Consider the following 24,870-nt stretch of genomic DNA (forward strand, 5'->3'; position numbering starts at 1 on the left):
CCATCATCACCCCACCCCACCCCTTTTTTTTTTAAGAATCCACATATAAGTGATGCCATATATAATTTGTCTTTCTCGGTCTGGTTTATTTCACTTAGCGTAATGCCCTCCAGGTTTATACATGTTGTCAGAAATGACAGGATTTCCTTCTTTTTTAAGGCTGAAGTACTATTCCATTGTATTTATATACCACATTTTCTTGATCCATCTGCAGACAGATACTTAGGTTGTCCCTATACTTGGCTCTTGTGACTAATGCTGCAGTGAACATGAGAGTACAGATATCTCTTCAAGATAATGATTTTGTTTCCCTTGGAAATATACCCAGAAGTGGGATTGCTAGATCATATGGTGGTTCTATTTAGGTTTGGGTAATTATAATGAGAGGTCATGTCATCTACCCCACACCCATTCTTAGATTTAAAAAATTAGATTCTCATAGGTCTCTGTGTATGTTACCATATCATTTCTGAATGTCATATCAACACTATTTTGTTTCTCTGTATAATGTCATATCTCCAAGCAAATATGAATTATTCTTGGATATTTATATCCATTATTTAACTTACCTTTCCCATTTTGTTAGCTGAGACCTCCATAACCGTTTTTTTCTAATAGTAAATAGAATTAACTGGCCTTCAGTTCTTTTTCTTGATTTTGATGAAATAACTTGAATAGTTCACCATCTAAATTCTTAATAGTCTTCAAAGATACAAGATTTCTTCCTTTTAATTTTGTTATTACAGTGTTACTTATTTTTGCATAGATAATCCAAAATGAAAGTGTCTGAAAGAATACACAGTGAAGTATCCTCCTCCCTCCTTTTCCCTAGCCACCTGTTCCCCTCCCGTAAGCCACCAACCACTGTTACTAGTGTTTTTTGTATCCTTCCAGAGAAACTCAGCATATACATAAGCAAATCCATATATATATACATATTTGCCCATGTATTATGTATGTTCTTTCTTGATCTTGCTTATTAAATTTTTTTTTTTAACCAAGTATTATATTTTGGAAACCATTCCCTGTCTGTAGACATAGAGCTGTGTTATATCCCTTTGCAGAGATGTACTATAACTAATTTAACTATTCTTCCTTGAGGGATAGTTATAAATAATGTTATTATAGATAACACTATTGATAAAAATTATTGGTTTCATTTTTAGCATTGTCTTCCAACTATCCAGCAGTAGTTTATTACTGAAACAATGTAGACTGGTTTCATTTATGTATATTATACAAGTCCAACAATTCTAAAAAAAAGAAAAATAAATTCCAACTGACATTTAAAGATGCAGTAACTATGTCATGATTACATAGGGTTTAGTCCATGAATTCAAGGTTAGTTCAATGTAAGCAAATCTGTTAAGAAAACAAACAGAAATCAACATAGGGAAAATATATTGTGAGGAAGGAGGAAGAATTTTTTTAAAAGAAATAATAGTGTGAAAAGGAGAGAAAACCAGTAGATCTAAGTAATAGGTCAAAACCTTAGTATTCTGAAAAAATTAACAAAATAAATAAACCACAAGCTAAATTGATCAAGGGTATAAATGAAAGATAAAGCACAGATACACAAAATAAGATAATGATGGGAACAGAAGAAATTAGAACAATCATATAAGACTACTTAGCAGACCTCTATGCAAATGAATTTGAAAACTTAAACGAAATGGACTGTTTCCCAGGAAAATACAGATTAGCAAAATTGACCTCATTAGAGTTAGAAAAGTTATAAAAAGCCAATTGTCATAAACAGAAATAGAGAAAATTAAATAATGCCTTATAGAAAGTACCATGCCCAGATGGCTTTACAGGGGAATTCCACCAAGCCTTTAAAGGCCAGATGATTCTAATGCTGTATAGATTGTCCCAGAGCATTGGAAATGAAGAAAAACTTTCTCATTTCTTTTTCTTATTTTGAGGGGAGTCGGGGGCTTATAACAGCTTTCAATCTGACCTTGAGACACATATGTGTTTGGTAATAATTAAAGTCCTTTCTGCACTTATTGATTCTATAGCATATTTTAAACATAAAATGGAAACAAAAATCTCTGATTCTAAAAATTAACTATAGACTAGAGTGCTTTGATATCTTCTTTTTTTAAATTGTAAAATATATGTGACGTAAATTAAGTACATTCACATTATTGAGCAACTGTTCATCTCCAGAACTTTCTTATCAGCCCAGGCTGGAACTCTCTACCCATTAAACAATAACTTCTCATTCTCCTTTTCCCCAGCCCCTGGCAGCCACTATTCCACTTCCTGTGTCTATGAGTTTGACTACCCTAGGTACCTCACATAAGTAGAATGGTACAGTATTTGTCTTTTTGTGTCTGGCTTGTTTCACTTAGCATAATATCTTTAAGGTTTGTACATATTGTAGCATGTGTCAGAATTTCATTCCTGTTTTAAGGCCAAATTAGTATTTCATTGTATGTACACACCACATTTGGTTTATCCATTCATCTATCAGTGGACATTCATGTATCTTCCACCTTTTGGCTATTGTGAATAATGCTGCTATGAATACGAGTGTGCAAATAACTGTTTTTGTCCCAGCTTTCAATTTTTGTGTTTTGGATATATACCTAGAAGTAGAATTACTGGTCATACGGTAATTCTGTGTTAAAATTTTTGTGAAACTGTCATACTGTTTCCCCCCTATTCGTTTTTGAAGCAAGTCTAACACTGATACCTAAGCCTGATAAAGACAGTACAAAAAAGAATTAGTATACAGACCAGTATCACTGACGAAGATGGATGTAAAAATACTAAATAAAATATTAGCAAACAAAATCTGTTACCTCACTAAGCAAATAATATACTAAGACCATTCTGGGCATACAAGGTTGACTGAATATTAGGAAAGCTTTTAATATCATGCAGCTTAATAACAGAGCTAAAGGTAAAAGCAAATCATTATCACCATAGATGCTGAAGAAGCCTTTGTTAGATTCAGTACCCATTCCCGATTAAAAATACTATTGGCGATAGAAATTAAGGGTTACTTTCCTATCTTGAGAAAATTCATGTGCTTTTACTTCCAAAGCCAGGATTTTACTTAAGGAGAAACACTAGCGACATTTTCACAAAAATCAGCAGCAGGGCAAAGATGCCCACTATCTTTATTACTCCTAATTATTGTACTATAGGTATTAGCCATTGCAGTTAGAAAAGAGAAATAAATTAGAGACATAAATTAACATACAGAAATTAAAAGTCTTCAACAACAATAATGAGCATGATGTTAGAAAAAATTCCCATTTTTTTTCTAGTTAAGTAATTAAATACTTAACAATAAATTTAAAAGATACTGTGACTCAACAGTATAAAGATGTTGATTCTCTCTAGGTTAATTTATAAATGTAATGCAACATCAGTAGAAAATACTAATAGACTTCTTAAGGGAATTATGTAAGTTGGTATGGAAAAAAAATACTAGAATAGCCAGAATAATACTGGTAGGGGTGGGGATGGGGGAGAAATTATATGGGTTATATTAACTCTACTAGATATTAAAATATACAAGGAAGCTTATAAACTTAAAAGTGTTGTACTGGCACATGAATAGACATATAGACCAGTGGAATATTATAGAAAGGCCAGTGTATATAGGGAATTTGAGTATATGATAAAGGTAAAATCTCACATTCCAGTGGCTAAGGCAGATTTATTCATAAATGAATCTGGGACAACTAGGTAGCCGTTTGGAAAAAGATAAAAATTAGACCCATAACTCAAACCATTCACAAAATGTAACTACTACAAATGAATTAGGGTCAAAATGTAAAAATTGATATTGTATGAGCACTAGAAGAAACATGAATTCTTCCTCAGTCTTGTGGGCAAAAGGCTTTTTTCACTATAGCCCCAAATTCAGAGGCAATAAAAAGAATGACCAATCAGTTTGAGTAACAATAAAAATATTTCTACATAACAAAAACAAAAACATAAACATAAATCAGATGACACCTATGAAACTGGGAGAAAATATTTACCACAAAACATATACCACAAAAGGCTAATATTCCTAATATATAACAAACTCTTAAAATTTGAGAAACAAAGGAACAAAAAAATCCCAGTAGAAAAATGGGAAGAAAGACGTAAATAGGCACTTCACAAAAAAGGGGTTTAATGGCCCTTAAACATATGGAAAAGTGTTCAAGCACAGAGAAGTGCAAATTAAAGCAACACTGAAGTATAATTTCTTACTTATCAGATTGGTGAAGAGTGTAAGTGGCTATGGGAGGGGAATGGGCACTCTCATGGATTGAGGTAATGCTAACTGGTACACCCCATCTAGAACAGATAATCTAACAAAACTACATGCACTTCCATTTTGAATCAATGGTCCCACATATAGGAGTGTGCCTTGAAAATATACCTCCAAAAATATGAAAGTGTACCTCCCCAAATATGGAAATATATAGGCACAAGGATATCTTTTGGAACATTGTTTGTGATTGCAAAATATTGGAAACAACCTAAATGCCCATACATAGGAGAATGGTTGTATAAATTATAATACATTCAGGCAATGGAGTACCAACCAACTTTAGAAGAGAGTGAGGAAGATCTGTGTAAATCACTATATGGAATGATTTCCAGGATATACTATTAAATGGAGAAAATGCAAAGTATTTAAGTGTGAAATATAATTGTGAAAGAAAGAAACTATACATGTACAAAGCAAAGTATACATGTCCCATTTGTGCAAAGATAATACTGAAAATGGATAAACTAGAAACAAGTGAGATTGGTTACCTACCAGGGATGGTTGTGAGTGGAATATTAAAGGATGAGGAGAGAACAGAACTTACCTTGAGTATATACTATTTATATAGCTCTAACTCTTAGAACCTGGTTATGTTTCACACACTCCAAAATTAACTGAATAGTTAAGACCATCCAGAATGTGAGTTAGCCCAAAATAGAATGTAAACAGTAACAAATGAGCCTGCCTGTATTACAGATGGATAACATAACTATACTGAGGAGGTAGGGATGAAAAGAACTAACCTACGTGAACTTTGGAGAATAGTATTTTGACTGTATAGTGTAAAGCTAGAGACAAACAGAACTATAAACAGATCTTGCACTATGGTTACTTTCTCACAAGCGTATGGATAGAAATTCTGTGACTATTTTATGTAAATATTGGGAATAAACCAATAAGTAAATATATTGTGGATAATGAGGGCCAGGTTTTCACTGGAGAAGTTACAAGTAAGAAAAGAAGAAAGGCTAGACTGAACTCTGTTGTCGGATTGGAATTGGAAGGATCAGTATGAATATGATTATTTATGGATATAGATAGTTGGATAGAAATATAGGTGTGTGGGTGTATGTACATAAACATATTTACTAGCTCTGTTTACTAAAAGGGCCTAGAAGCACTGACCCACCTTAGCAGCATTGAACATACTAGCACCTGACTCCTTGTTTCTGAATATGATTCTTCAATAAAAGGAACCAGGAATTCTTGGGGAGAAGTGGGTCATTCCAGGGCTTAAGCAGGGAAACAGGATGAGCCCTGGGAACGTTTCATGGTGCCAAAAAGGAAGGAAATGCTCAAAAAAAAAAACAAAACTGGGCATGTGAAAAGGATATAGGAGCCAACTTGAGAGGAATGGAGTTTCTAATCACCAAATCTGATACAAGTTTAGAAACAAATAATTATAATAATGGTATATAAGGTACGGAATAAAATATGTTAGTTCATATTGCTATAAATGAGTAATTGAATAAATGGGAAAGCGACACCTCTTTCTTTCTATAGAATTTTAATTAATTAATATATGAGAAATGATAAATATCGATAAATGCCTTTCCACAAGGCACTTACTATTTTTAAGGGACATTCTTCAAAGTAACTAGCTAGTACTTTTTTAAAGCGTCAAGGTCATGAAATCAGAGACTGAGCATCTGTCCCAGATTGAAGGATAGTAAGGAGACATGCTAACTGAACACAGTGTGGGATCTTGAATTGGATCCTGGCAGAAAAAAGGATATTAGTGGGACAGTTGGCGAAAGTGGAATAAATTACATAGCTCAATTAATAGTCTTTTATCCGTGTTAATTCTGTCAGCCATCTTTTCTTACATTTGAAGCTCTGTTATTGTTACATCATCCTGATATGTCCTTTATCATTATGAAATATTCCTCTTTATCTCTGGTAATACTCGGCCTTGAAGTCTTCTTAATCAGGTCTGAATCTAGTCACTTCAGTGTTCTAATGCTTAGTTTACATGGCATCCTTTTTCATCCTTTTTTTTCCAACCTACTTAAGTCTTCATATGAAAAAGTGCAGCTCTTACAAATAACTATGTTTTTGGCTTTCACTTTTGTATATTTGTTCTGGCAGTCTCTGTTGTTTGTTTGGAATATCTAGTCCATTTATATTTGATTACTGAGAACGTTTACATAAAGATGGCTGTCATTCTTGTTGTGTTCTTTGTATTTTTATTTTCTCTGGCTACTTTCAAGGTTCCACTCTTCACATTTTGTTCTTAAGTATTTGACTATGATGTACTTAGGTATTAGCTTTTCCTTTGTATTTATACTACTTTGATTATTTTTTAGTCTTTTGGATATGGGATTTGATGTCTTTGGTCAGTTCTGGAAAATTCTCAACCATTATACTGTCAGTATTTTTTCTGCCCCATTTTTTCTCTCTTCTTCTTGAACTCCAATTACAGGTATGGTAGACATTTTGTTATTGTCTCCTACATCTTGGATGACTTTTTTCTTTTTTTCTCCTCTTTTGTCTGTTTTGCTTCAGTCTGGATACTTTTTGCCAACCTGTTTTCAAATCTTTTTTTTTTTTCTTATAAGTCTTTAATCTACTCTTCAGTCCATCTAGTGATGTTTTTCTTTTTTAATTTGAAATTAGTATTTTTCAGTTCTAGAATTTCCTTTTGTTTCTCTTTCAATTTTCTTTCTGTACTCTGATTTCCTGTCCATTCATTCTTTATGATTGTTTCCCTTTTTGTCTGTGAACATTATCAAAATAGCTGCTTTAAAATTATTTGCAAACTTTAACATCTAAGTCATTTTATGGCTGGTTTTTATTAATTTCCTTTTGGTTTGAGCATGGGTAAAAATTTCCTGTTTCTTTACAAGTCTAGTAATTTTATCCTAGGTATCATGAATAATCTATTGTGGAGAATTGACTTTGTTTTATTTTATTTATAAATTTATATTTCTTGCATTTGTAGAATGGTTTTATTTTAACAGCTTCTTGGGTCTGGGTCTTCCAGATCAGTAGTACCAGACTCACTGAATTTATTTGTTTATTGAATTTCTAACATATCTCTTAGTGTCAGGCATATGGAAGGTTTTTTAACATTATATTTTTCTGAAGATGATATTTTTGTTTTATTAGCCAGTTAACTTTGCTCAAGTCACACTCTATAAGCATTGTCACTCCTGTGGTGGACAGTAGCTAAAATGTCCCTTTCTTTAGTTCTTTTAGGCTGCTGGACATCTGTTGTGTTCATGCACAGTTCAGTGGCCATCCAGAGATTTGGACAGTTCAGTTACAGACTTTGATGTTTTTTTCTCTCTGACTGTCTTTCTGAGATTTCTTCTCCCCTCAATTCCAGCTCCTGTGATAGCTTCAAAGTCTGTCCTCTGATTCTTCAAGCTAGTAAGATTGCTGGTTTCTATTTGATTTCTAGCTAACCAGGTTCCAATTGGGGCCTGCCCTCAGGTGAAAATCCTGGGAAAGGGGGGTTACTAATAAGCCAGTGCCATTTCGTTCTTCTAAGTATTAATTTCTCTGTTTTCATTGATTTTGGTTTCTCTTTAGTGCTCTCTGATAGTTGACTTTTACATTTTATCCAGAATTTAAAGCTGTCTGTGAAATGCTGCTCTAGCATTACCAGAGGGAAAACTTTACTAAACACCTTTATAGATAAAGTCCTGTTGCCTTTATATACTACTTACAATTGCTAATGTCTTACTATAAGCATCTATCATATTTTTTTGTTTCCACTTACCTAGTGACATGGACCTAAGCTGTCCATCTCCTTGATACTACAAATAGTACCATTTAGTGTACTACCTGTGGGAGATTTCTTTATTATATAGATCTCAAGAGTGAGATTGTTAGATTGTGGCATAATTGCATTCCTAATTTCACAAGTAAATCTCCTTCCAGCAGGGCACGAGTGTTTTCCTTTACTCCCATCCCCACAATATTTAAATTACCCAACTTTATGTTTGCCAGTCTGTTGGGTAGAAGGTAGTGTGTCATTTAAACCTGCATTTTCTGATGTCTGGAGGTGTATACTTCATGTTTTTCACCTTTTGTGTGTTGGTTTTTATGTCCGTTGTCTATTTTTCTGCTTATGTGTTCCAAGTCAGATCCTCACTCTTCCTTGTGATTTGTGCTGTTTTGGCCACGTGGGATAAATTCTTTCCCATCTCAAGGAAATATTCTCCTACCTTTTCTTAGTTTTATATTTTCACATTTCATAGTTAGGTCTTTAATGCAGTTGCCACTTTTTTGTGTGTAGTATGAGGTAGAAATCTGACTTCATGTTTCTCAGTTCTTCAGTTTTTCAAGTATGTTGGTTTTGTTTGTTTGTTTGTTGTTGTTGTTGTTTTTGATTACTAGTGTTTGGTTGGAAGCATGTTTTAGCATTTGTTGAGGTAATTCCACAAAGTGGTCTTCCTAAAATGTGAATCTGATTATATTGCTTGAACCCATTTCAGTGGTATGCCATTGTCTTACGATACAGTCTTTAGTCTTTAGCATGGTTTAGGAAGGTCTTTGTAAAGTTGTCTCTGCTTGTCTCTGCGTTTTCTGCCCAGTCTGCTAGTACTCTAAACTTATCATGTGCTCTTTCTTCCTATACTCAGTACAATAGGTTTTATTTGTTTCTCTGTCTGTATTGTTGACTATACTGTTGTCCCAGCAGTTCCTGTTATGTATTAGGTGCTCAACAGATACTTACCAGTTGAAGGAATTGAATAACTTGGTCTTTATCCTTCATTAACTGTCTGACTTTTTCAGATCAGATCAGTGTTTAAGGGGAACTCATTTACCTGATAAATAAGTTTACATAATAATTACTGTTAATCTCAATTCTTTCAAATCTTCCCCATGTTGACATACTGTATTCATATAGCTCCTTGTTTATTTCCATAGCTCTTTACTTGTCTCATTGGATCCTTAGAACAACTATAGATGGAAAGATGGCATTACCTCTGTTTTATGGATTTTGATCATAGTTTAAGTGGTTTGCCTGAGGCTCACACAGCTAGTTTTGTGTTTCTACCTCCTGTTTTTGGAAGGAAGAATTGTTTGCTCAGGCAGCTATGTACTATCAGTGATATGAATAAAAGCCACTTCAATCTATTATTCTGCCAAATATTTTTTAAAGGTAATATTTATGAGATTTCTTTCATTGGCTTCCCCCTGCCTTTATTGAGGGGGTAGGGGGAGAGTTACCTTAAGCTTTAGGACCGTAGCAATAATGGGTTTCAGTCATATTAGTACTTTTGAGGGGTGAACTATGGGTAATGGTTTCATTTAGAGATTATTTGCCCAAGGAACCTTAAATATCACAAAGATTATTAGACTATAATTATGGGAGGTTTGGTGTCTTTAAAATCATGTATGTATTACGAATTTTTCATAGGATATTTGATATGCCAGTAACTATCTTTTAAACTTAGATTTCAACTACTTTTGCTCTTAGATTTTTTTTTAAAGCATTTTTCGCATGTGCTCTATTGTTCATAGTAAGTTGCTTTGCAACTTGCTATTTCTAGGCAGACAGATTGTGCACTTGGAGGTAGAATACTTCTCTAGCTTGATTAGTGTTATTAAATAAAGTTGAAATCATTTATGTTATTAAGTAGGTTGAGATGGTTTTCTTTTTAACTGTTGAGATTTGGCAGATTCTTAAAGGTCATATTTTAATGATGTTTCGTAATATTGAATGTTTTACTGGCATTAGGTAGTCTAAAGCATGGCCTATTAACCACAGCTGTCCAGTGTTAGAGGAACATTCAGTAAAGGGATTAGCACTTTTCTCTTTCAGTTAATTTTTTAAAATATGCTAAAATATCAGTATTGTATAAATCTTAAGATATGATCTAATTCTTTAAAGATACTAATTTTATTTTCTTTAAATCTTTTTTTTCCCCTGCTCTTTTAGAGGAAGTATCATTCTGCAAAGGAAGCTTATGAACAGCTTTTGCAGACAGAAAACCTTTCTGCACAAGTAAAAGCAACTGTCTTACAACAGTTAGGTATGTAATAATTATATTTAGCATGTTATAAGTACTTCTTTTCATTGTTTTTACATGTCATGGATGATAAATATGTGGCTTATGTATTCTATTCCTTTTCTGTCCCTTTCCCCAGATTTGATAGAATTAATCTGAACCCATCATATTTCCACCCTCTGCCAAGCATCATCTATCTTACAGTCCATCTCATTATAGTTCTTCAGTGCAACTAGTCCTTTTAAGTTCTCAAAATTATACTCTGGTGTTTAACCTATGGAAGAAAGGCATTGAATACTTTGTGCCAGATATGCTTAGTACTCAGTGAAGTTAAGTAATTCGCCTAAAGTCACTTAGTGATTGGTGAGCTTGCTTTCACAGCTCTGTCAATAATATTAACTAAAATATTTTATCTAAAAATTGTGGAGCATCTAACACTACAGTTTCTCTACGCATGCAGTTCTCTTGTAATGTTGAAGCTGAAGTAATGTAGTCATTTGGATGTAAAAGTGTCACCATCACCAAGAAGATAATGATGGAGTTCTCCAGTATTTAATTTTGTTGCTTGGCTATTGAGCCACGTTTCTTGTTTGTACTTGGTATTTCTTTTCCTTGAGCTTTTTAAAATTTGTTTTTGGTCTGGGCAAATAATTTATTGTTAATTTTTAGCCAATGTTGTAATAATATGAATGTTTTCGAAAGATGACTGTTTTTAATATTTTAAAATCATTTAAACTTAAATTTTATCACTTATCTTCATGATATTAATGCATATTATATAAGTGTACAAAATAAACACATTGCCTTCAAATAAACTTTTGTTTTTAATTAGTCTCTGGTTAAAATTTTACTTAAGTTATTCTTACTTTGAAAAATTGTAGAAGTATTTAAGTATTTGTTTTTATTGATTACATATAGTGTTTGAGTAATGTGAATTTGTGTCTCTGAGTTAAAACAAGTTTATTAGTACAACAAAAACGGTTTTGTGTTAGTTCTTAAAGTAAAAAGAACAAAGTGATGCCTTTAGAATAAATAGCTTACTCATTCAGCTAATATTTGAATGCAAACCATTTTTTAATCCACATTATTTTTTTGTTTGGTGGGGGGGTAATTAAGTTTGTTTGTTTGTTTGTTTGTTTGTAGAGGAGGTGCTGGGGGTTGAACCTAGGACCTCATGCATGCTAAGTGTAATCCACATTATTTATAATTAAGGTTTTATGCATTTTAGCTGCAGTGAAAAATGTACCAATAGCAAAATGCATACATCTTTTAAATTTAAGAAATTGATTGAAATCATTTGAATCACCTGTCCTCTTTGGCATCGGCTTGCAATATTTCAGAGTGTGGAAGTAAACTTTTCATGGCTTTGAAAGGAAAAAATACTTCCCCTAATTGAGTCTAATTTATGCCTACACATCAATCTTCCCTACTTGCTTGTCACTGCTGCTGAAGCAACTCCTTTTAGAGCCTGTTACTCTAGGTCCTGTTCTTACTAGTAATAATAGTAGGCAAGATAAGGGAGGAACAAATGAATAAACGTGTGATTGACTTATATTTCCATAAAACATGGTAACTCAGTATTCTTAAAATAACTTTTGGAATATAGCAACTATAATAAATGTCATAATATAAAGGTCCTTATTTGTTATATGTACTGTGGACTATACACAAAGAACAGCTGATTTTATGCACTTGAATTGATCTGCAACTGATTGCCCAGCAAACTAAATCAGATTATTCCTGTGTGCCTTGAAGGTGTAGAATACATTATTCCATGATCCAATCTTTTGGTTACTTACATAGCCTGCTTGCTTGCTTGCTTGCTTATTTATCTGTCTATCTATCCATCTACTTATTATAACAATTGTATTAAAGCTGTGCCACATGGTGTTTTGATACACCTGTGCATAGTGAAATGATCACTACAGTCAAGCTAGTTCGCATATCCCTCTCCTTATATAGTTACCATTTGTTTTGGTGTGTGGTGGGAGCACCTGAAATCTACTGTCTTAGCAAGTTTCTGGTATACATTACAGTATTGATAACTGTGGTCATCCTGCTGTACATTAGCTCTCTAGACATACTCAACCTACTTAACTGCGACTTTGTACCCTTCGACGAACATCTCCCCAGTTCCCCCACCTCACCATTTCTGGTAACCACCATTGAACTCTGTGCTTCTGTGTATTTGACTTTTTTAGATTCCACATTTAAGTGAGGTTATACACTATTTAAGTTTATTTATTAAATACCTGTGTTACCCATTTTGTACCATTCTTATTTGCACCATTTAAATATACTTTTTTTTATAGCCTTGGAGTTTTAAAAATTGTCAAAATGCTTTATAGCTTTTATTTTATACGAGGTGTGAATATATGGCCAGTGCCAATAACGTGGGATTGTATGTGTGTGTTTTATTCTGAACTATCATTGATTACATAGCTTTATATATTTACTCCTTGGAAATAAATATTGGGTTAATAGACTGTCTTGGAGATTCTTAAATTGCACATAAATTTTTACATGGAACAGTGAATAAGACTTAACATCTTTATTTTCTTTGTTTCATATGTTGGAATTTTTTTCAAATAGAAAAATTAGAGAAGAAAAGGGGAAGTGTAGTTTGTAATCTACTAAGTGATAGGTCATTGCTTAAAATTGTTTTAATTTCTTTGGAGTGAAAATTCTTTATAGCTTTGACTGTACCTACCAGTGAGAGACTTTCTTATGACCAGAATTGACAGTTCTAAATTTTGGGAGTTTGTATAGCAAACTAATGAATAAATTGACTGAAAAGAGTATTTTTTTTTACTTGTTTGTTTTCTGCTTGGTATTGTTAAAAACAGAAGGAAAATTAAGTCGTTCAGGTAAATATTTTTAATCATTTGCTGTAGGTTGGATGCATCATACTGTGGATCTCCTGGGAGATAAAGCCACCAAGGAAAGCTATGCTATTCAGTATCTCCAGAAGTCCTTGGAAGCAGATCCTAATTCTGGCCAGTCCTGGTATTTCCTCGGAAGGTGAGACTTATCAAGACACTTAGGTTTTGTTTTTATTTAAAGCTAAGAGTTTTGAATTATGATCTAAAATACTAGTTTACAGTTATAGCTTGATCAGTGTATTTTTCCTTTTAAATATATTTTATAACAAAGATTTCTAGAAATTAAAAATAAAAGAAAGCTGAATGTGGTGGTTTTCTTACAGCATAATCTGGTCTGTCAGGACATTTTTTATTTTGCTTATTGGATTTTCATTTGACTTAAATTATTGCTGGTTTTTAAAAAGTCTTATCATAGAGTAATTAATTCTTCATTAAAGTATTTAAATGCCTTTCTTTTTGATTTGTAGCATTTTCTTTGTATGTCTTAATTCTGTTTGATGACTACCAGTAGCCAATGGAAGCTTGCTATTTATCATTTTGATCAGTGATATATACCTTAGAATGGGCATATTTGATTAACAGTAGATCTCAAATCACAGTTCTACTTGAAATCTTACAGTGAGAAAGTACATACATTAATATTGGACTTGTTGTAGGAGAAGTGACATGTAGTGAAAATAGTTTTTTGTAAGTGTGTAACCTTTTCTCTGTACTTTGAATGTCTCAATTGTGCTTACTGATTATCTGGAACAACCTTATGTATATATATCTGATAGAATATAGTTTTGGACCATCATCTGATTGTATTTTGGTTTCTAATTGGTTTTAGCTTTTGCAGTATGGTGGAAAGATCAGTCAACTAGGAGCCAAGAGATTTGGATTTAAGTCTTGGCTAAGCTACTATTTGTGGAATTGTGGATAGTACAATTAAACCTTTTGAGGCTTCCGTTTTCTGTTGGTTAAGAAGATTATATTAGATGAGTGGTTCTTAGTGGGGGGCATTTTTACCCCATAGGGGACATTTCATAATGTCTGTAGAGACATTTTGCTTATTACATCTATGAGGAATGCTGCTGACATCTAGTGGGACAGCGCTCTACAGTAAAAGATTACCTGGCCCCAAATGTCAGTGGTGCTGAGGTCGAGAAGCCCTGGGTAGGTTGTCTATTAGATACCTTACCACTCTAAAGGTTCTCCTTTTATGATTTCTTTTGAGATTATTCTATTTTGTACTAATTTTAAGCTTTTTTCCATTTCTTTTTTCTATCGGAATATTTTACTTTGAGTTTGCCATATAATCACATTAAATTTTAATATTTTGTATGGTTTAACTTTTTCCCTTTAAATTTAGCAAAATATATTTCTATGAGATGGAATAATATTAAGATACTTCCTTCTTTAAAAAAATTTGATTCCTCAATAATATACAGCAAGAGTTGAATGGAAAAGTAGCTATTTTTAGCAGGGATTTTTCTAATCCCTTCCCAGGCTTCTAAAATTATCTAATTTAGGTTGCTTATAATAAAGTTTGAAAATCCAAACTTTGTCTTTCTCTTTCACTAAAGATCTTTGGGAGCAGAAACTGGATCTTACCGTTTCTTTGTATCTCCTTGCCTAGCAAAGTGGCTGTTAAGTAAATGGAATAAATGAACAAACTAAACGCTGTTTGTGTTTAGAGCTAGCGCTGTTACTACTGTTAGTACTAGAAAGTAGGGCCTCGCCTGGTCATTGCCTCTAGTGTTAATGTTTATATATGAAAATGTCTTTTGATATAGATTAAAAGGAATGTGTACCAGAAAATATTTTCCTTTTGACCTAAGATAAAGATTAGTAGTAGTTTAATACAATATAATAGTTTAGATGTCTTTTCAATGTAAGTTTTTTCTTAATTCTAGGCATATAAAATTAATATATGATGAAACATCTAAAATTACTATTTTAGTAATACCACAATTTTCAGCTGAGTGAGCACTGTTCTACAGGAGTGTCCCCCCCCCCCAACTGATTTTTACATTTTAACCATTGTGATGCTTTTATTTGGATCTTTTTGGATAAAATTTTCCAAATATACAGTACACTTCACTGACTTCCCAAGTAAAGGATACTTTCTACAGTTTAACTTGGTTTGGGATACTAGATTATTGTGTTAGGTGTTCATTACTTTTTACTTACAATAATATAATTTGAGGATTATTTTAGACTTTTTTCTTTGTGTTTACTTTTCTTACTCTCTTTCACTGCCTTCTCATGTATTACTTCTAATCTGTTTTGTTGTGAGAAAATTTTTATGAATAAATTATATTTTAGAAGTTATTAAAGCTCTGAAGGAATACCTCAGGTTTCAGTAAGCAGCTTTGGCATTTGATGATCCTAATATTTTTGAGGCTTTTTATTACTTACCTCTGCATTCAGGTCTGTGTTGAAGATTGAATTTGTCATTTGACATGCGTATATCATAATGGAAACATAATGTGGTAATGCTGTTACTGTAGCACTAATCATTGACTGTGTTATCACAGAACTATAAAATGTTAGAGCTGGGAGGTACCAGGGGGTCACCTGGTTCACCCTGAAAACTTGCCATTTTACAGATGTTTTAGAAAGTGAGTTCAAAGAAGTAAAATGTTTTGTCCAAGGTCACAGTCACACAGGTAACTAGTATCAGACCAGGGACTAGATCCCAGGTTCAGCCCATACCCAGTGCTTTTTCCGTTACACAGGGCTGTCTTGGGGAACCTCGTTAGGTTTTATTAGAGAAAAGGTGGTTGGCAGTTGGATTGGGACATCTGTATTTGGGCACATTGGTTTCCTACTTTCACTCTGTAGGAACCGAATATGAAAACATTGGTTTGGGGAATTGCTGCTTATTCCTCCCAGCGGTTGGACAAATTTGTCTATAAATCGGAGCTTGGCTTTGATTTAACAACAGCAAACAGAGCATGTTTTCTACCATTAGTTAAGCATTCCCTTTCTTTGTGGTGTCTGGCCCTGTTTGGCCTTGTTACTGCCCTCCTTTCTTGAATTCTCTCCTCATAAAACAGTTTGCAGGTGCTCTTTGACACTGCCTTCTCTGTCTCAGTCACTGACCTTTCTTATATTGCCCCATCCTCAAGAGTAGTGATTCCTTAGGTTTATTTTTACCTCTCCTTTGTAGGTATTCTGTGTTCTTATACCCTCTCTTCCATATATGGATGAATTCCAAATCTAGATTTCTATACTTCAAGGTTTAAACCCCAGGACCAGATCTCCTACTTTTTACCTAGCATTACCCATTTTAGTATCCTTACCTCATGTCAAAGCCAGCATATTTCAAACCTCATTCATCACATTTTCACCCAAACCAGCTCCTTCTCTTTTATTTTTGCCAATAATATCACCATTTCCCTCCTCTATTTAATCAGGCTTAAAAACTAAGTTATAACCCCACCCCCATAAATATCGAATTAATCTGTCACAAAGTCTTTTTCTTTGTTGTCACTTCCGTTATTGTCATCCCAATTTTGGCCTATTCCAAACTAGCTAGTATAGCTACTGTCTTTTTTACTATCCATAATTTATTTTCCTCTCAGTTTGTCCTTATACATTGTTAGCAGATTAATATTCCTATAAAGTGCTTTCATCGTGCCATTCCTCTTGTTAGAAGAACAAAACTTCAGGGTGTTCTTGGGTTGGATTTTAAATTCTCTGTTTGTATCTGTGCTATCATATGCATTAGGTTTTGCTCATACTGTTCAAGCAACATTTTGAAATGCCTTCTCTCACTTTCTCTGCCTGAATCAGTAGTTCCCAGATTTTTGGATTACTTGAATCAGTAAAATTTCAAAGAAAAATTATGAGGATCAAAATACAGTGTATGGGCAAGTAAAGATATTTTAAAATTTTTTGCTATTTACTTAGTCAATAGTCTTTCAAAATAACTCAATTATAATACAAACATAGTTTAATGGAAAATTTTTGCATGTATGTGTATGTTGTTGTTTTTCCGTTTTGTTTGCTTGGCCAAATTGCCATATAGTGGTTGGTAATGGAAGTCAGTGGTCTAAACAATGAACATCTACACATATTCAGATCCCTTTCTCTTACTTGTCCCTTTCTTGCCTTTCCTAAATCCTGTAGTGTGTATTGTGGTCCCTTCTACCCTAAATTGTCAGACCAGTTACTGTCTGTGCTAGCCTTTTGATACAGTATCATGACATTATAATGTGTCTTCAATCCTCAACTAAATTGTAACCTCCTTAGAGATGGACTGGGTTGTTTTTGTTTTTGTTTTTTCCCTTAGTGCCAAACACTAGGATAGTTTCTGTATTTATGTTTTCAGCTGTTCTATATATCCATCAAGTACATCTACATTAAGAAAATGGCAGGTCCTTGAAACTTTAATCATCCCTTGCTACCCTTACTAGTCAGGAAATACTGTACTTATTTTATACCATTTCTGATAGTTACCTTGATATTAACTATGTCTTACATTTGTGTTTTTTATGAATTAAAGAATTATTGCCCTCATTGTTACTATTTAAGAAAGGAGAATTGAAATCTGATTCAGCAAGTCTTACCAACATAGAATGGTTTTCTTGGTTTCTAACCCTATATTCTTACTCTAAAGAAAACCAGAAATCAAGCGATACAAGTACAGTGGGGTGTGCGTGTGTTTTCTCCTCTTAGTATTATAATATTGAAGTGATTTGACCTTTAATTATTTTAATAGGTGTTAAAGCATGCTGTATTAATGAACTATCGGATAGACTATAATGTAGTTTTAAAGGATTAATTATAATGTCCATTATTATATATTTATACATTCACACAAATATGTTAGCTTATTTAAATAAAATTTAATAATTTAAATAAATTTATATTATTAAATGTTTGTTTTTTATCTGCTTTGACATACCCTTTCAGCAAATTATTTTATTAATCAATCAGTATTAATGGTATTTTCTTGATTTTTTTTTTTTCTCTTTTCCCCTCTCCTTTAGGTGCTATTCAAGTATTGGGAAAGTTCAGGATGCCTTTATATCTTACAGGCAGTCTATTGATAAATCAGAAGCAAGTGCAGATACATGGTGTTCAATAGGGTAAGATTTTGTATAAAAATAATGTCATTATAGTTGATACCCAAAGATATATATGTCACAAATAATGTACTTCATAGTTTATATCATGTTATGAAGCTAGCAGTTCTTCTTAGTTGACTTCTTTTTTCTTAATTTCTCTTCCCAGCGTGCTATATCAGCAGCAAAATCAGCCTATGGATGCTTTACAGGCCTATATTTGTGCTGTACAATTGGACCATGGCCATGCTGCAGCCTGGATGGACCTAGGCACACTCTACGAATCCTGCAACCAGCCTCAGGATGCCATTAAATGCTACTTAAATGCAACTAGAAGCAAAAGTTGTAGTAATACCTCTGCACTTGCAGCACGAATTAAGTATTTACAGGTAAAATGTTTAAATAGCAGTTTTTTAAAGCACATGTTTCCCCATGACACTCAGGCAGGAGGAGGGTGGCTGGAAAGTTTGTCTAGTTGTGTTTTGATGTCTATAATTTGTTTCCATATTTTGTAAACATACCATAGCTTGTAATATTATTTTACTTTTCATTTTAAGTAAGATATGCAGTATTTTAAAAGATGCTCTTTTGTACATTTACTCTGTTGATGCATATTAATTTACATAATTTTTTTCTATGTACTGTCTACATTTTTAAGTTGTCATAGCATTTTAGAGAAAAGAACACAAACACTGTCTTTCACTCTTGCTTGGAGTTTCATGAGAAGACAGCTATAAGAACTCTGAAAACAGAGCTCAGTTTTGTTTTAATTCTCACAAAGGTTTATATTCCGGTTACCCTCATTATACTTAGTATCTTTCTGAAACCCCAAATTAAGAATCTATTTTCTTTTAAAAACAATTAGTTATAGCATTTAGGAAGATTTAGTGGACTTGCTCTTACTCAATTAGGCTTGTGTTAAATTTGCTTTTTACATAATTTTTCCTAGGCTCAGTTGTGTAACCTTCCACAAGGTAGTCTACAGAATAAAACTAAATTACTTCCTAGTATTGAGGAGGCATGGAGCCTACCAATCCCCGCAGAGCTTACCTCCAGGCAGGGTGCCATGAACACAGCGCAGCAGGTGAGAAGTTGGGTTATGTTCTGCAGGTGCCCAGCTTTAAGGGTTCTTTTCAGTCTGTAGTGGTCAAGCGTATTTTACTAAGCGCAAGAGGCTTTTATTAATGAAAGCCCTTTTTATTGAATTGTGAAGGGAATCTAGAGCAAATTAAAACTCCCTCTGATATGGGAAGAAATTTTGGGGTGCCAATTTAGAACCTTTGTGCATTTTCATGATTTTGAAGGAGATTTCTTAAAGTAATGCTGCAGTGGTTTATTTAATTTTCAAAGCAAGTTTTTCAAAGGAAGGTACACATTCCTCCATTGATGATTCATTTGATTTTGATTTTTCAATAATGCAGTCAGCGATGTCCACATAGCTTTGAAAAGTATGCAGCTTGTAAAGTTTTATAATTTGAAGGAATGAATTAAGAATATATAGAACCCTATTTTTGTCTTCCTTCTGTGATTCTTAGGCATGTAAACCTCATCATCCAAATACTGAACCTGTATTAGGCCTCAGTCAAACACCAATTTCACAGCAATCCTTGCCACTACACATGATTCCTTCTAGCCAAGTAGATGACCTGTCCAGTCCTGCCAAGAGGAAAAGAACATCTAGTCCAACAAAGGTATATGTTTTAGAGAATTAGAAAATCCCAATCAAAACGAAACTCCCAACTGCCCTGAACTTGTGCAGTTTGAACAACATCTGTCCTTTATTTTAAATCTGTGGACATCAAAGAGTGAAAGGTTTGAGTTTTTCCATCCCAAATTCTTAGCATCATATTAAATATAGAAAGTAGGGATAAATTTGCATTCATCAAGTCATTTACTCATCTCCCTGCCGTTAAGATCTCAACACACTTTTCATCATCACTTTCTACTGACATTGAAATAAACTTAACGTTGGATCTAGTGGACAGTGTGGTATTTAGGTTAGCCATTGGGGCCATAGTTTAGGGGTGGGCCTTTTTGGGTGGCTTATTAAAGAGTCAATATTTTTTAAATTAATGATTTTCTAAAATTATTATGCATGTAAAATTATTTTTGAAAGAACTAAATGTCATAACATCTTTTTTATATGTAAATATTCCAATTCATAGTCATTTGGCCTCCATTAGTCATGATTGTTAATTCCATGGATTTAACCATATATTCTTTAATTTTTTAATATCAATTTTCCTCAGAATACTTCTGATAATTGGAGTAGTGGCCACGCAGTGTCACATCCTCCAGCACAACAACAAAGTCATTCATGGTGTTTGACACCACAGAAATTACAGGTATGTAAGATGCTTTTAACAGATTGTTTTTCCTAGTGAAAAAGAGTAGAGGTAGTAAGCTTTTAAGTTTTTTTAAGTATTAGTTCTTAAAGTTGAATGGCAGTAAAATCATTATGCACATAAGTAAAATGAACCCACATTTACCGGAGTAATAAGAGATAATTCATTCTTATTTCTCACTTATTTTTAGGTTCCCCGCCCCCACCCCCTCTCAAATAAGTAATATGTTCTCATGGTTCAAGCTGCCTATGTGTGAGTTTAGGGTATATAGAGTAAATTCTCCTTCCAATTCCTGCCCCTACCCCCTCAGTTCCCCTAATAGGCAGCCAGTGTTACTAACTTTTATCTATCTTTCCAGAGCTATGTCATGCACATACAAATATGCATCCCCTTTCTCTCATGTTATTTTTCTCCTTTTTACACAGATGGTAGAATGCTATATATACTGTTAATAATGTATTTTACAGACCTTCCCATGTGAATATATAAAGAGCTTTGTTTTATGCCTACACCTTATTTCTTTATGTTGGTGTCATACTTTAATTAGGCAGACCACTAGTTTTGGACAGTCAGGTTGTCCTCAAACTTTTCCTCTTCAAAACAGTGCTGCTTTGAGTGTACTTGTCATAATGCATTTTTAAGCTTAAAGAACTTTCTGTGTAAATACTGACAAATACTGAATAAAATTTCATGCCCATTTATCTCAAAGATCACATTACAATAAACCTTTTTGAGATAAATGTTTATTCTTTACTTTCTCAAACTTCTTAAAGGACTTCATCTTACGGATCATTGCCGTTGGTCAGAAATCAGTATCTTCGACTAGACAGCGGTTCTGAGTTTTATCTGCTCATTTCAGGGAAAGGTTGCTTAGAATAGTGAGCTTGTTTCTTAGATGTGTCTTTGACTGTATTCTCCTTTCTTCTTCTTCTAGCACTTGGAACAGCTCCGTGCAAATAGGAATAATTTAAATCCAGCACAGAAACTGATGCTGGAACAGCTGGAAAGTCAGTTTGTCTTAATGCAGCAACACCAAGTGTGTATAGCATTTTTTTTCCCTAAAATTTTTTAGGATTTTGAGTATTTTTATTGACTGGAACATCATTTTAGAGTATGTTCATGTCCACTTCTGCTTTCTACCAGTATTTGGTGGAATTTAGTAATCTATGCTTCTTGAAATACTGATAATGGACAGAGATTTTTAGGAAAGAAACAGCTATATATTTGATTTTGAACACAGGACTTAGAGTTTTATTATTTGTTTAAATCCTATTTTGCATGGATTTTATTTATATTATTTAATACTTAACAAGCTATCCTAAACTGAGGTGGGGTTCTTTCAAGCTTGTTTAGTTTGGAGAATCTGGCATATAAATATGATAGAATGGAATTTTGAGATCCCTGTTTTGTGATTGAAGAAAAGACCTATAAATTTGAGTCTTTTTCCATAGTTTTCAGCTGCTTTCTTTTGTCATTACTAAAGGGATATTTCTTAAAAAATGAAACATTCCTGCTTTTTTTGAGGAAGCTAATCTAAATATGAACAAACACAATTTCTTTTTTTGAAAAAATATTTTTTAGCCAGGGATTACTTAGTTAAATACCTTCATATTCTGGTTCTGTTCCACATGGGCCACACAGGCAGCATTTCTTTTTCTTTTTCTTTTCTTTCTTTCTTTTTTTTTTTTTTTTGACAGATGAGACAAACAGGAGTTGCACAGGTACGATCTACTGGAATTCCTAACGGGCCAACAGCTGACTCATCACTGCCTACAAACTCAGTCTCTGGCCAGCAGCCACAGCTTGCTCTGACCAGAGTGCCTAGCGTCTCTCAGCCTGGAGTCCGCCCTGCCTGCCCTGGGCAGCCTTTGGCCAATGGACCCTTTTCTGCAGGCCATGTTCCCTGTAGCACATCAAGAACGCTGGGAAGTACAGACACTATTTTGATAGGCAATAATCACATAACAGGAAGTGGAAGTAATGGAAACGTGCCTTACCTGCAGCGAAACGCACTCACTCTACCTCATAACCGCACAAACCTGACCAGCAGCGCAGAGGAGCCGTGGAAAAACCAACTATCTAACTCCACTCAGGTAATAGGACTGACTGCCTTCTTGTTGGCTTCTCACATAATAGTTATCTTTATTTATTTGACTTTATGCATTTTGAGAGAAGAAGAAATAGAAGTTTGGAAACTGTTTTCATAAGCATTTATAGTACTACAATGTTCCTGCTACATCGTGAGTCTGTATTATATGTACGTGAGTATATTTTCTTTTCCATAGAAAGTTTACACACATAGGTAATGTTAGAAATTTCTAAGGGAAAAAGAAAATAGATCATACAGTCTCCCAAAACCCACTGCTCATTTACAATAGCACCCTGAGCACTTATGGTGATGTTTCTTGGTTTACTTCTGCATGTGTTGCCTACTTAAGATCAGGTCTGGTGGGAGAAAAAGACCGCTAAAGAAGCAGTCACCATAAATTACTATGAAGTGTGATCTTGGGAAATTCCTGTCAAAGTAGGTAGGAGAGCACGTATGTTTGAGTTTCCAGAAAATAGAGAATTTGGGACAAGAGAGAGCTGGTAAAGTTATCTAGAGTATGGATTATGAAAGGGGGTTGGAATATGAAGCTGAAGGAGGTAAAGGAAGTTGCCTAATTTGTCTTGATGGCAGAGTGGAGCCACTAAAGTTTATCAAAGATATGTGCCATATTGTACTCAGTAGTTCACTGTTAGACATTTAACTTCCAAGTTTTTACTTCAGAATATCCACAAAGTTTTCCCTGTATTCTGGGTTATTTCCATGGAGCAGATGCTCCAAAGTAGAACTGAAGGGTCAAAGAGTAAGTATTTTAAAAAAATGTTGTGAATATGTACTGCCAAGTTACTTATACCTTTATTAGTCTCCTGGAAATATTTGACTTACTGCTGTCTAGCCTTTTATTATTGGTAAAACTGAGATAAGTTCTTTTTCTAAGACTTTTAAATTTATTCTTGAAGTACTATTCTTGGTAGAACCATCTTTTCTAGAGTGATTAGTAATTTTATTCATCCTTAAAGAAATTTTGAGCACCCACTGGGTTCATGTTCTATTCGAGTTTCTGGGGATAAATCAGCAAAGAATATCATGCAAAAATATCTTAATTCACGTGGGTAAACAGACAATAAACAAGCATTACATATAGACTATTAGGTAATGGTATGATTAGTTCTCTGGAAAAGTATATGCTAGGAAAGGGAGCTGGAGAGCACTGGAGGTTGGTGGTAGAGAAGTTGCAGTTATAAACAGGAGTATCAGGGAGTGTTTTGCTGGAAGGTGGCATTTGAATAAAGATCTGAAAGAGTTACAGAAGTGAGGCCTGAAGATATTTGTGATGAGAGTGTTCCAGGTCTGGGGAGCAGCAGGGAGCAATAGGCTCTAAGGCAAGAGTGTGTTTTGTATATTTAGGGACAATTAAGGTGGCAGTCATGGCTGAGCAGGGCCAGCGAAGGGTGAGAGGACAGGTAAATGTGGTCCAGCTAGAGACAGGCTGGCTAAATCATGTTCAGCCTTGCAGGCCATTGTAAGGATTTGGGATTTTGTTCTGAGTTAAATGGCAAACTGTAGGGAGGTTTGAATGGAGGAGTGACATGATCTGACTTAGTTTCAAATTAGATCCCCTCTCCTACTTTGTGGGTAGACTAAAGGAGGCGAGCATAGAAATGATATGACTAATTTGGAGATTACTGCTGTAATCTAGGTTGAGGTGGTGGTGGCTCGACCCAGAGTGGCTACAGTAGAAGTGGTCGACTTTTGGGTACATTTGGGTGGTAGAACTGACAGGATTAGCTGATAGAGTGGAGTGGGGTGTGAAAAAGAGGGAGTCTAAGCTAGCCTGACTAGGAAACGTGGGCAAGATTGGATGAAATCACCAAAGGGTGAGAATAGGTTGAGAAAAGAAGAGAACTTAAAACTGAGCCTTGGAGCATTCCAAGGAAATTGAGGAACTCAGGAAATTGAGGAACTCACAAAGAGGGCTAGAAGGGGAGTGCTCTGTGAGGGTAATAGGAGATCTAGGAGAATGTGAGTGAGGCCCTGCAAGCCAGATGAAGAAAGTCTTTCAAGGAGGAGCGCATGATCAAAGTGTAAATTGGCTGGGGGTAGGGCAGGGAGAAGGTGTAGCTCAGTGGTAGAGCGCATGCTTAGTATGCACAAGGTCCTGGGTTCAACCCCCAGTACCTCCATATATATATATATTTATATATATAAAATATAATTTACTTCCCCCTGCCAAAAAATTTTTTTTAAAAAGCATATATCAAATAATGGTTATCAGTTTAGTAAGTAAGGTGAGG

The 24,870-nt window shown here is 34.2% G+C and overlaps 1 protein-coding gene across 6 annotated transcripts in view; it reads left to right on the forward strand.

Moving 5' to 3' along the window:
- KDM6A (lysine demethylase 6A) overlaps positions 1–24,870 on the forward strand; it is a 169,478-nt gene that overhangs the window by 102,463 nt on the left and 42,145 nt on the right. The window contains exons 9-17 of one of the 6 annotated variants that reach the window (XM_072956580.1): positions 10,179–10,272; positions 13,143–13,269; positions 18,110–18,208; positions 18,354–18,573; positions 19,134–19,268; positions 19,720–19,875; positions 20,434–20,529; positions 21,464–21,565; positions 22,227–22,622. In XM_072956580.1, coding sequence (XP_072812681.1) covers positions 10,179–10,272; positions 13,143–13,269; positions 18,110–18,208; positions 18,354–18,573; positions 19,134–19,268; positions 19,720–19,875; positions 20,434–20,529; positions 21,464–21,565; positions 22,227–22,622 — 1,425 coding nt within the window. The remainder of the gene's footprint in view (positions 1–10,178; positions 10,273–13,142; positions 13,270–18,109; positions 18,209–18,353; positions 18,574–19,133; positions 19,269–19,719; positions 19,876–20,433; positions 20,530–21,463; positions 21,566–22,226; positions 22,623–24,870) is intronic. The other 5 variants (XM_072956581.1, XM_072956583.1, XM_072956582.1 and 2 more) reach the window with 5 other exon arrangements.

The sequence above is a fragment of the Vicugna pacos genome, chromosome X (genome assembly GCF_048564905.1).
Source record: "Vicugna pacos chromosome X, VicPac4, whole genome shotgun sequence".
Taxonomy (NCBI): Eukaryota; Metazoa; Chordata; class Mammalia; order Artiodactyla; family Camelidae; genus Vicugna; species Vicugna pacos.